The 13,399-nt window shown below is 38.3% G+C and overlaps 1 protein-coding gene across 1 annotated transcript in view; it reads right to left on the bottom strand.

Moving 5' to 3' along the window:
- Positions 1-13,399, bottom strand: part of CSTF3 (cleavage stimulation factor subunit 3) — a 77,056-nt gene that overhangs the window by 1,490 nt on the left and 62,167 nt on the right. The window contains exons 6-20 of the mRNA XM_067532102.1: positions 12,787-12,853; positions 12,670-12,704; positions 12,433-12,559; positions 11,308-11,385; positions 10,937-11,099; positions 10,021-10,130; positions 9,500-9,616; positions 9,071-9,145; positions 7,470-7,613; positions 7,279-7,381; positions 4,781-4,850; positions 3,753-3,948; positions 1,462-1,615; positions 879-973; positions 649-709 (exon numbers count right to left, since the gene is read on the bottom strand). Of these exons, the coding sequence (XP_067388203.1) occupies positions 649-709; positions 879-973; positions 1,462-1,615; positions 3,753-3,948; positions 4,781-4,850; positions 7,279-7,381; positions 7,470-7,613; positions 9,071-9,145; positions 9,500-9,616; positions 10,021-10,130; positions 10,937-11,099; positions 11,308-11,385; positions 12,433-12,559; positions 12,670-12,704; positions 12,787-12,853 (1,595 nt within the window). The remainder of the gene's footprint in view (positions 1-648; positions 710-878; positions 974-1,461; positions 1,616-3,752; positions 3,949-4,780; positions 4,851-7,278; positions 7,382-7,469; positions 7,614-9,070; positions 9,146-9,499; positions 9,617-10,020; positions 10,131-10,936; positions 11,100-11,307; positions 11,386-12,432; positions 12,560-12,669; positions 12,705-12,786; positions 12,854-13,399) is intronic.

Here is a 13,399-nt window from a genome sequence, read left to right as displayed (position 1 = left end):
TATGGGACAGATCCAGAGGGCAAAGAAAACAAGAGACCTGAATCGATCAAGCGTCTGAGTACACCATCCTGGTTCTGAACTGTTACTGTATACTCTAAAATGGCCAATGCTTTTAAAGTTTGTGAAATGTGCTCGCAGTGAGAACATGTACGTCCAGCCCTGAGGAATTTTATTAGCTGAGTTATAAACAATTCACCTAAGGAAATTATAATGGAAATTTGAAATATTTATAGCAGCACTACCAGGCACAAGAATGAGTCAATGAATTTGATAAATATACTGACCCCCCAACTAATCCTCATTTTGTTATTATGGGGAAGTCAAAGGGCAGCAGCCTAATCTCAGTACAGACTGCTTGGCAGATTTCCTGCATGAGAAATTATATATAGCTACCCCCACATTTACTTTACACTACCATGTTGCTACTTCACTGACAAAATAAAAAGTGGAGAACACAAATGTTTGTGTAAATTTGCACATTGGGGCCTAAACACATAACAGAGTGGATTACTCATGTGGGGATTGGGAAGTGGTGAGTTTTTGGACAGCTATTTAAATTAATATGCAAACTATCTCCCAGCAGTAGATATTTAATGTGGTAGGGCCATTTTTCACAGTAAAATACACAAATGTACTGCAAAAACTTACTTTCTGGCATTTTGCATCTTCGAAAAATCTCCATGAGTTCATCCACTTGCACAAAAGGGCCCTGTTATTGGAGAAGCATTTAGATGACTGACTAGAAAATATTTATGCATTATTGGAAGCATTAAGTAGCACAATGTATATAATTCATTCATTAAAGCTCTGTACTGAAGTGTTGTTTCCTTGGTACTAGTTATGAAGTCCATGGAATATATTAAATTATTAAAACAAACCTGAAAACACACAGGAGGTGGAAGGAGCTTCATTAAAACTACAGCAGCTGGTGGGACTGGAAATACACCACCTGGCACAGGATGCAACCCTGGAGCTATTGAGGAAAGAACAATATAAATCAATTTGAATGACAGCGCAATTCAAGCTTAACAGCTCTTGTATCTATCTGACAAATGAATAATTGGCAGATGTAATATACAAATACATTTTGTCTTTTTCTTCAGATAGCTGAATCCTATAAAACAACCTACAGCATCTTATTACAGCTAACAGACGCTTCAGGCCCAGATTCTGCAACCCTTTCTCATGCTTACCTTAGTCTGGCTTCTGTTCAGCAAAGACTTATGTCTGTCGGTATCCAGCAAAGCACATAAGGACTTAACTTTTCGACATGTGCTTAAATTCCTTCGAAGTCCCAATGGGATTTAAGCAGATGCCTAAAGTTCAATAGATGCTTTGCTGAACAGGGGCCTCTAAGAGTAGCCCCTTAAAATTCAATGGGATGACTTGATGTGAGCCCCTGAACGAAGTGTATTATGTAACAGCCTCTTTAATCTTAACATGACTAAACTCTTGACTTACGTGCTAAATGTCTTGGCTGAAATGGAATCATCTGCTGTGTGTCTGGTTTTGGGTATTCAGGTTTTCTGTCCACTTCATCTTTTAGAACAGGCACTATAGAAGGCGCTACCACAGGATCTGGAATTATGGTTGCTAGCTTGGCACGTGAGACATCCTAAAAATGCAAATTAGATAACACTAAACCAAGGGATTTAAGAATTCTATATGTTTGTTTTTAATTTACACAAAAAATATTGTCGATCTAGGATGAATTCCTACTATCTTAGAAAGCATTAGAAAAATATAGCTGACAAGACTTTTCAATATATTTAAACTTGGGTGCCTTAGGCTCCCAAGATGTGTCATGTAGGCTATGACATGTATTACAGTTGTGCGTCGAGGCCCCTGCTGAGATGAGCTCCATTGTTCTAGGCACAGTACTGCCATTTAGGGCTTCTCTACCCGAGTTATACCACCTTAATTTAAATGGGTTTAAAAACAGATTGTTAAAACTGAGGCAAATCACTCTGAGGACGCTCTTTTACATCTGTTTAAATCTAACTTATAAGAGTTCATCTTGCATCTGCAAAACATTTTCTCTCCCATGTGTGGAAACAGCTGAACCATTTTCGCTGAAACTTCACAAACAAAGTAACTAACTACACTCAGTTTTGCCAAAGTTTAACCATCTGAGCAATTTAAAAGCAACTGAAAACAGTCTTAAAATGGAAAATTTTAGGCAATCTTAATTAAAGGCATTACTACCTGCACCACCTAAAATGTGATTGTGTCTGTATATTGTGTGTATTTATAAATATTTTATATTTTAAGTGTGTGTGTGTGTATATATATATATAAATGAGTCCATGAACTCCAGCCCTGCTTCCAACATCCAGGATTGTTTGTAAACCATGTTTAGGCCCAGTCCTCCATCTCTTACTCACACAAGCAGTTCGATTGAAGCGAATAAGCTAATTCTCATAAAGAGTACTCATATGAAGCAGGCTTGCACTATCAGGTTCTTTATGAACAATTTTGGAAAACGTGAATCTCAAGCACCTTTTCTGAGAGATGTGATTCCCATGTCCTACCTTGCAGCAGAATGTGAAATAAAACAACCCTTCCAGCAAAGCAACCCCTTATTGCTCTCACACTTGTCTACCTATTTCATATCACACAAAAACACCTTCGAGTCAATTATTGTTTTCCCAAAACTTTACATACCACAAAAAATTAGAGCATCAGAAAAAAAAAAAAAAAAACCACTGGAAAACCTAAAATAGTGGTTAAAACATTCCTGGAACTGAACCAAAAAACAGTTAACAGAACTGAGAACTGCATGTACCACAGATCAGATACAAGCACTGGCACAGAGTTTATATGAAATAGTGACTGACTGTTGAGAGCCTCAGGCATAACAGAAGTATGGTTATTAAATAAAGGCACCGTCAAATCCATCTAGGACCGGACAGGCAGATTTGCTCTGCCCTCCAGCTTAATCTTTGGTACTCAAACATGCTTAATATGTTCAGCCTCAGTCCAATCCTGCTGTCAAAGTCAATGGGAGTTTTGCTACTAATGGAACAGCAATTGGGTGCTCATTCCTCTATTTGTCTTTCTGAAGTTTCTTAGCAGAGGAATGCCTAATCTTCAATATCCATTGATTTCAGCAGGAATTTTGCTTGAGTAAGAAGCTCAAGATTAAGCCTGCATTGAGGATTTGGGGACTGAATGGCAAAGGCATTATTGTACCAACCTTTCATTGATGGAGGCCAAAACAAATATTAATTTAGGCAGAGTTGTATCTGTTAGTTATGTTCTCTCACTCCCACCCCAGCAGCCTGGGACCTATTGAAGTTTTCACTTTACTACCCAATTACATTCCAAGTGAAGGATTGAGCAGAGGCTATGAACTATGTTAATTCCTGATTTAATCTAAATGAAGTTAAATCGTGGATGAATTAGACCCTATGTTTTTAACTCCATTCTAGATCAGAGCTGGGTCCAGCTAAAATAGCAAGAAATTAAGAGGAGTCCATGGAAATAACCAAATCTTGCTTCATTTGAAACTCTGTGGCAAAAATCAACCAATGGCAAAACTTCCACTAGGAGTAGATAAGACTAAAAATATGGAAAAATAAAACTCTAAAATGCACTAGATTTTTTGTTGTTGTGTTTTTTTTTTTGTTTTTTTTTTTGTCTGTCAAGGAAAACTTTAAGTCAAGGCAAGTGCAAGACAAGATGAGACTATTACAGGATTGCACCAGATCTCAGAAGAACTATCACAAAATGAAATATTCTCTGCTACCTACCTTGTAACCAAGAGCTTTAAGTTCACTTGCAGAGCAAGGGTACAAATCCATGAACTTGTACCTATCTACCAGCAGAGCTGTCTCTTTACCCTCATATTCTTCTTTGAAGGCTGTAAACCTCCGTTTTTCCACTTTAAGTATACTAGCTAGATCGCCAATGTTACTTTCAAAAGCTAAAAACCGGGCCCAGATTTCTCTGTGAAAGAAAACACATAAAGGGAATGAATGATTGATTGTTTGGGGGAAGGCTATGCTGAATCCCTCCTACGTGTGAAGATGCACAAGATGACAGACTCCAATAAGAGAGATTTGGAAGCATGGACATTATCATTTAATAAATCATTTCTTCAAGCATCTATTTTATATGCATGTGTAATAGGTAACACTAATACTATGCTAATTATCTCACATTTTTATAACACCTTGCATTCTGATAGACCTTAAAGTACTTTACAAAATATAACCACCCAGCACCACTGCAGAGGGGTGGAGGACAGCAAGAGAGAGTGAGTCCAACCAACGCACAGTGTTCTGCACAATGATGGGAAGAGGAAATTTTGTCCAAGAGTGGGGAGCAGTAGGGTTTGTAGCCTTGTTGGAAGAGCTGTGCTTAATAAAGGAGGGTGGAAGCGTGGCCAACAGGGTTAGGGACCAGATGGAAAGGGCTGCAAGCTCTTCTATGATCCTTTTGCATTGTGGTTATTTCTCTGCTTTTTGTTTTCTCTGTAACAGACGTCCTCGCATGTGCTTGCATTATTCCTCACAATCTTTCCCTGCCTTTCCCAAAATGGCAGGGAACACTATTGTGATCAGCAGTACCATCTGCTAAAAAAAGTGTTGTATTTTTACAATGCAGGAGATTGCTGTGCTGAGCAGCTTGTGTAGTCCAAGGAGTGAATTCTATGCCTTTTCCTTTAGGTGGGACTATGAGGGAAAGTACACCTGCAGCAATTCTTCTAGTTAATTTGTTATGCCTAGACTTAGAGGGTTTTCTATGATAACAAAACAAAATAATTTGACAAACTTACCCAGATTTCTCAGGTGGGAGGCTTCCTGAGGTTAAAACACGTTCAAACAAAACTCTTGTATTATTGTCCTCTAAAAAAAATTAAAATATATAAATTATAAACATTAAATCCAGTTCCAAATCTGTTTCTATTCAGAGAAATTTGTCATTCAAGTGGAAAATAAAAGATTGTTCCAACAATATGATACAGACTTTATTTTACTTTCAATAAATAGGATTAAATAAACCTAAATACCTAGCTATAGTTGTATGAATATGCAAATCAACTCTACTGCGGTGGGATCAAGAAATGATAAAGCCTCCTGTGTGGATCTCTCAATATTTTATAGGTATTCACTGTGGTGGAAGTGGAATTGCTGTGTAAGGTATGAATACTGTATTGTTACCTGGCTATTGGGTTTTTCAAGGTATGAATTATGTTGGTTTAGTTTAATACCAGGCTATTGGAAAAACAAGCAGGAAACGGGACAATGGCTCAAGATAACCATCCATCTGCCAGCAAGGGACAATGCAGGAGCCTTTTGCTTTGATGTTCTACCTCAGACTGCCTGCAGAGTTCCCCAAACTGGTTGTGAGCAGCAGGGTCCAAGTCTGAACTCAGGAAAACAAAAACCTCAACTAGTTTTAAAAGGACACTCCATCAAACAGGGAAAAAACAGTTAAGGGGAAACAGACTGACACCCAGATCAAGAGGTTCAGGGTGCAGGGATGCCGGGCTAGCATCTCTATCTAGGGATGGTAAGCCTCTAAATGAGAAAGATATGCATATAGACCGACTGTTTTACCATCCTTTTTCTCTTATGCTATGCTTTACTCCGACTGTCAAGATCAAACAATACTTTGGTTTGAAAAAGGCTGTCTGATCACTGTTTTACCACTGGCCACAGACTCCCAAAAGGAAGAAACTGCAGGTACTGAACCCAGTTGGTTTTGCTGGATAAGTATGGTTGATTGCAGGGTCCCATAGCTCACAGCCTGTTCCAAAAGTGGGATTCCCACCCCAAAAAAGGTAAAGACTCGGCCTGAAACCTGAAGGAGTGCACTTAGAAAGAGCAGTGAGTGATCAGGGGTTCAGATAGCCCAGTAAATCCCCCTCTGCTGCTATAATGTCCTGCTTTTGAAGGTTCAGCTGACACAGTGAGCTAATGGTAAGGGGGAACAATTTTCAAAAATATTGAGTGTGACTCTTTTTAGCACTAATAGATTTACTTTTGCTCAGAAAAATTTCTGAGCAGGCTTAGCCAGCCAACCCTGTTTACTGGGATGTGATGTCACAAGGCCTTTGCTTTTCTCCGTTTACATCTGTTCTTATGAGAATTTACACAAACATCCACCTGCTTAGCTGGAAAAGAGGGATATTAGGGAATTGGGTGTATCAAATGCCCCTTGTTTCAAGTCTGCCCCCTCTTCAAAATCCCTCTTAAAGGGATAAAATAAATTAACTGAAGTATTGCAACGGAGCTATTAGATAATAACAAAGGGTTACGTTGTATCATTTAAATACCGGTGTAAGGAGGAAAGTGGTGCAAGCATAGCCCCAAATGGGCCAGTACACATGGATGAATAAGCAGCATCCCCCACAGCTGTGGAAACCCCTCGATGCAAGCTCTGCAGTTGGGGATCTGTTGAATCTTTAGAAAGCACGGCTGGGCAGGGAAGGAGACTAGGGAGTTAGGATGAGCTACTGTCCTTATCTTCTCTGAATCTGTGAAACACCACAGCAGTTCCATCACAGCCCCCATTGCAACCCCAGACCTTGGCTTCAGACAGCTCTGGTTTCTTTCCTGTTCCATTAACTCCCACACTAAAGAGTCCTGCAGTGGCAGAGCCCTACTGCTCACCCCACAATGGGTACACTGACAACCCACACATTCCTGCTCCCCTTGCACATGTATGGCTCTGTATCCTTGGAATACTGTATGCCCCTCCTATCAGTGGACTCTGACAGCCATAGCCCCTGCCCCCTACAAAGGAAATGCCAAATCTAAGTTGTCAGTTAATTCACAATACTACTTCGAATTTTGCTTTTGCCATCCACTGTTAGGGAATGAGTTTTATTTGTACTTGCGAAGGTCAGAAAACCCTGGAACCAGAATTCTGCAGTCACTATAGGAAAGGATCAATCCATCACTGCTGTTGAGTGGTTCTGAAGCACAGACTTTAACCCCCCATGGATCTCTGTGCCCCAGGAGTTAAGATTTTCTCACGTTTCGCACCGTCAGCAATAGATGCAGTGAAATGGCCACAGTGCAAAGTTCTTAATGACTTGGAAAGCCCACTCTGTGTAGTGATGAGACAATGTGATCTCAATATCAATTCATTTCTGAATCTTCACTGTGTAGAAAATGGCACTCTTTTCAAATCAATCACACAGGTTTGGTGAAGAGGATTATTGCCCTGTAGGAAAGAATTCAAACCAGCACACAAACAACTTGGACTGAAGCCAAACTCACAGAGAATGAAGGTTAAAGTTTCATTAGTATCCCTCCCAATGCTTACCGTTAAGGTGAGAGAGATAGTCAATGTATGCTAGTACATATTCTGGAATGTCTCCGTATTTCTTCAGCCCCAGCTCAAAAATCTTGAAGGCCACTGACTTGTCCTGCAAAGGTACAAATAGCACTATTAGCATCAAAAAGCAGCACATCTGTTAACACTTCATTAATACCAAAGAGTATGTCTGAGTTTACCTTACTACAGTAGTACTCCATCAAAGCTGCCGTAACATAGACATGATGGCGGGTCCGTGCATCCTCTCTCGCTTTCTTAAATATCATTCTTCCAGATTTGATGCCTTCTGCCCGCCGTGCAAATTTCATATACTGTATATATACCTAAAATACACATGGTGATTTGTTCAGCACACAAGATGGTAGCCAAAATATAAAAGTACTAAGATATGAAAGACATCCTTTGAGTGTATCTAGAACCTGCTCCAGTCACAAAATATAATAAAATAATTCATAATAGGAACAACACGTTCAGACAAGTTAGCATCTATCAGGCATCATCAGCTGTGCCATAGCTTTAATGTACCTATTTATTTTTGACACTGGGCCTGTATAAAATTCCAAGGATAATCAATATCAAAATTCTTGAGGCAGGAAAAGTGGTTAGGTGGGTATGAATTTACCTAGGCTAATGGCTTCAGAGAATTACAATTATACAGAAGTCATTTGCTATTTCTAAAAATGGCAAGTTATCTTATAGGGATAACAGAGCACATACAGGAAGTCATTAGACCCGTAAATGGAGATGTATGCTAAAAGTCTGTTCCAACATTTACTAGTAGGTAATGGGATCTGAAATACCACTCAATCTGTCCTAATAAAGAGTCTCTGATAATTTTGATGTATGATCATACAAATAGCAAACGTGATGATTAATTCATCCAGTGGGCTTATTTGTGGTGTGTATTCTCTATGGGTTTGAGTCTCCTTGCACTTGTTCCGAGTTAAATCAGGAGTAACCCAGCATTGATTCAACTAAAATTGGTGAGAGAATCAGGCTCTACTAGTTTCACAGAGTTGCACTTGTATTTAGAGATGCATTGTGGTCTAGTAAACAGGGACCTGGACTGGAGTTAGGAGACCAGATTTCTGGCTCTGCCACTGCCTGCAACATTGGACTTGTCACTTTACTTCTCTACACCTCTTCCCTTTTCACTCTGTCTGGTCTTTCATAATATAAGCTCTTTGGGACTGGAATTGAATCTCATTGTGCATTTGTACAGTGCTCACACAATGGGCGCTACTGTATTACAAATAATAATACAGCTTTCTTTTTTTCCCTCCTTCTGGCAACATAGTAATAATCTTTGTATTTATGCAGTGCATTTCATCTCAAAGTGCTTCATAAACTTTAAACAGAAAGCACCACTGCACTACATCCTCCACTGGGGTGGAGAGAGGCAATCAACTGGTGCAAAGCACACAGTTAAGGCAAGAAGAAGTGAAATTTGGTGAAATCAACAAAGCAAATGCCTACTCTTCTGACCCATGCCATCGGACCTTCAATGTCCATTCGAACAGATTTGGCTTGCTGTACATTTTTAAGGACACACAGAGCAAAGTGCATAGTACTTAATTTATCTACCTTGGAAAAAAGGCAGGGTTATTGACCTTGCTGGAATTTGAAGAGTTTCCAAGAGTCTACATATTCTCAACCTAATGTTCAATTCACTAGTCATCCACTCAAGCTATTAGTTGATGAGAATGTTATCCATTCTTTGGGTGTACTGAGATCAATATTACTGGAAATGTGGAAAAACTGAATAGTACAATTATCTTACCAAAGTGGGATCAATATCTTCAATAGCCAAGAGTCGGTTATATATGCTATGCACCTTCTCATACTTCATTCGACTCTGAAAAAATAAAAATAAAATTAAAATTGCTAATTTGCTTCACACTACTAGAGAAGCTGAAATTCCTGGAAGTCTCTCTACTGCAGTCTGCCTCTACTACTTGTTTGGAAAAAAGAATTAAGCAGAAAGCTGAATTGTTCTAAAATATTTTTGCAATTAATAATATAGAAATATTTTTCAATTATATAACGTTGGCCTAGGAAGTATCAATGTAGGCTGAGACGTTTGGCAGAATTAGTATTCCAATTATACAGAAACTCTGTTTATATAGTACTTTTGAAGAAGATGAGATTTTGGAGAAAAGACACATTGTTCCACTAGAGCTTGAGTCAGTACTGAAATCTTTTTGCTCACCTCTTCATAGTCTGCATATGCAAAGTAAAGAAGCATGTTCTTCTTTAGTAAAGTGCTGATCGCTCTTTCATAAATATTAGCAGCCTCATCACTGAACAGCTTAGCATTGTTCATGTCCTATAATAAATAAACATCGTAATAAAATTATTTAACACTCATGACACTGAAGACAAAGTTAAGATCTGATCTGGCAGGCGTTTGTGCACATGAATTGCTTTACCTATGGGAGTAGTCCCATGGAATTCAAAAGGAGCATTCAAATGCTCATGTACATAAGTGTTTGAAGGGTCAGGGGCTGGAACACTAATTTACAATGCTACTATATGTATCAACCATAACAATCTAACATTTAAACTGCATAATATGTAATGCCAACATTATAATTGCATTTCGTAACTCAAAAGTCTCTCAACTGCAATTCATTTTTCATATCATGGAATGCTATTCAGAATTCTAAAATCAACACAGAGTTTAAAATGCTAAAAAAGGGTTTTCCCCTTTGGCTGTATCCATTCCCTTACCCCTTTCTCAGCTAGCAGCTTACTGGATTGCTCAAGATACTGTGCAGCCTCATACCAGATATCTGGATGATGCCCCAGGACCAACAGGCACTGCTCATAAGCAAACATAACTAGGGGGGAAAAAAATCAAAGTGATCAATATTCCTAGCAAAAGTATTTGTATGACTGTATATTAGTTATTTATGTTGGTTAGTTACAAATACATCAAACACTAAAGTATCAGATAACAGTAGATACTACTAATATCCTCTGTGGTTTGAGGCCAGCCTGCCTCTTTTCAGGACACTGCCCCAGTTGTAGTCAGTGGAGGTGATGATGCAAGATTCCCGCAGTATAATAGAGTGACCGGCAAAGTCTTCTGCCTATGGGCCTGTGATCTCCCACCTGGGTCTGAAATAGCCTGTATTTGCAGATTTTCCCAGGCATGCTGTACGGCTCATTTGCAGCCTGGCCTTTGAGGAAAATTAAGGCAGGCTGAAGTGTTGCAGTGTTATTTGTATGTAGAGCAGCTGCTTGGTAAGAGGAATGAACTAACTGAAATTTGCAGTTGGTTTTGTAATTTTAAATAATTGGCAGGATGCTCAAAGCATATGGACAACTTTTACTGGACTATATTGAAAGAAAATATAAAAGTAAAATACTATTTTGCACACACAAGCCCTTTGAACACAGAGACTGCAGCCCAGATAGAACTTTAGAGGCAAAATAAGTACCATTCCTGAAAGGTCACATAATCCAAGAATGGGGATTAATGGAGGGGGAAAAAAATGATTTGACCAACTTCGGGCATAGCATGATCATTGTCAATGTTAAGAACACTTTATTGCTTCAGCTGAAGGTCATTCCCAATTCTCAGCAATAATTCCAAACATGCCGCAGAGTATCTATTACTGATTCTGATATCTAATCATGTTACCTCTTTTTGTTATGAGAGTTTGGTCTTCTGTACGCAGTGGATTACTCTTTTCCCACTGGATATATTTCTTCCACATGTCTACCTGCTGAGCCTCTTGGGGAGTATTCTGTGGGGGGACGGAGGGAGCATTGCGATCCAGACCTTTCATAACAGTCTCATATTCCTGAAGTAGAAGAAGACAATGTTTTAAATTGTAGAGAGAAATAGACATAATTAAAATGGGTTTGCTTAGCATTTTTGGCCTTTAAATATATCGGTTCTGTCAGCCTACCAAAACAAGTAGCTGTACTTGAAAATCTTAACTAGGCTTAATGCTGTCTGGCTTTTATGGACTTAAACAATGTAAAGACGAAGTGAATAGACGTTTGTACCTTGGCCACACGTCTAGCATTCATATAATCTCTACTCCGATCTTCAATCATTTTTTTAGCTAAGTGGATATTGATTCCCTGGGGAGAAAAATAAACAATAATTGAAAATATGCTATATTACTAAAACATACAAACTACTGAATTTTATTTCAGAGAGGAAGAATCCTGGCAGGGAATGTAAAACTAATTAGGAAGGTGAACAAATAGCTTTTAAAAGGTATGGACATCAGAAGACAACAAATATCTCCAAATAAATGTATGGTAAGTGGTCAAGTTAGGGAACAAATATGATGATGTAAACAATGTGTGTGTGGCAATTCAGTTTTGTGAGCAAAAGCTTTAGTCATTTATATCACAAAATATTTTTGATTTTTTACTTCTAAAAACACACATGCTCTAGGCAATGTCTGACGGTGCAGGAAGGATTCAGATTTAGACTTCTAAAACATAATAAATTTTACATACAAAGATGGGACACAAGACTGAAACTTTGTCTTGCCCTAAATAATAATCAGTGCATTGTCAAAGTCACTATTCCTTCCCTCATTGCCCCATGTCATTTACCAAGTGAAGCTTAATATTCCCTCCAAACCAGCTCAGCAATGTTGTCCAGCACTTGGCAGGGGTCAGAGCCAAGGCCCTGGCCACTCTCACTCCTCTCTGCTCACCTATGATGGGGTTAAGAGTAACAGTTCCATAGAATCTGCTCTGCTCCATGCATACAGATTGGCCATAGGAGTACTCAAGTAACTGAATAGGCTTTGTACACACTTATTCCCTAGGTGGGCACACAGGACAAGTTATAATCTTGCCCGTTAAATATATATATTCATTGTAAATTTCTGAGAAAGAAAATCGTATTCTTTAAACTATCATGCTGCTCATTTAAATGGAATGAAAAAGGACAAATTATAACAGATATCTACATTGTGTCTGTAAAATTCTTGCATGGATGCACAAAGAGCTCACCATTGTACATACAAAACATGCATTGCATTACTTTTATCTGTTTGCACACATATATAGGGTGGACAAAATTCTGGGTAATTTTCAATTTAGTAATTTTAAAGACGAGATTTTCTAAACAAACCTGAAGTCACAAACTATTTTTATTTTTTCAGTTACCTCTTCATATTTGTTATAATCTCTCCAGAGTTGTTCAATGTTGATCATTGGGTTCACACAACCTCGCTGGTAAACCCTACGAACAGCTGTTATCCTCTGGTTTTCTGCATAAGATCCAACTGCCTCTCTAAATAGGGAGGTGAGTCATTAACATGTCAGTAATTACAACACTAATTTATATGAACATTAAAATTACATTAATTAAACTTTTTTAAAAAAATACTTAAAAGTACTTACACGCCTTTCAAAAAATTGATGTAATCCACCCAGATCTATGTAAAATAAATAAAATAAAATCAACAAGCACCTAGTACAGTAATCAGAAATAAATATTAATTAGATAACAAAACTTACCTGGTATGACATGATTTCCATGCCAATTTTATCCAGAGCAAAGTCATACGCCTGGGCCATTTTTTCTCTGAAAAATGCCACAATTTTGAAAACATTCAGTGCTGAGACTAGGTTTTAACAATTTTAATAAATAGGATTTTTTTTAATAGTTTTAGCAACATATTCTAAATATATATTTAAATAAAAAAGGCTAGTGCAGTAAAATAGATGTTTAATTTTCTTAAATCCCTGACATTTGGAATTCACACCATTACCACATGCAAGTAAGTTAAAAGGAAAACCGTAGCTGGCGTAGTGTACTGATGGCAGTACATCGTGTGCCTGGGACATGCCATGTGCACCAGGAATAGAGAGGACATAGCCCTGCTCTATAAATATTCCTTGCTGACTGATTTACTTAGTGGCAATACCTGAAAGAGATCGACAAATTGTAGGAATCCCTAGGAAATGCAACAAAAAGCAGCTGAGGGCTAAAAGGAGTGGTTTCCAATTAAAAACCCTGAGTGGAATGGGTTTTAGTTTGAAATTACCTTCTTCCTTTCCCTCCATAAAAATGGCCTCTCTTTTAATAATCTAAAGATTCCATGGAAAATTTTGGTTTTGACATTTTTTG

The sequence above is a fragment of the Emydura macquarii genome, unplaced genomic scaffold (genome assembly GCF_026122565.2).
Source record: "Emydura macquarii macquarii isolate MOO-44397 ecotype Brisbane River unplaced genomic scaffold, CSIRO-AGI_Emac_v2 contig_3240, whole genome shotgun sequence".
Taxonomy (NCBI): Eukaryota; Metazoa; Chordata; order Testudines; family Chelidae; genus Emydura; species Emydura macquarii.
The sequence above is the reverse complement of the archived record's forward strand: the minus strand, read 5'-3'. Positions and strand labels throughout refer to the sequence as shown.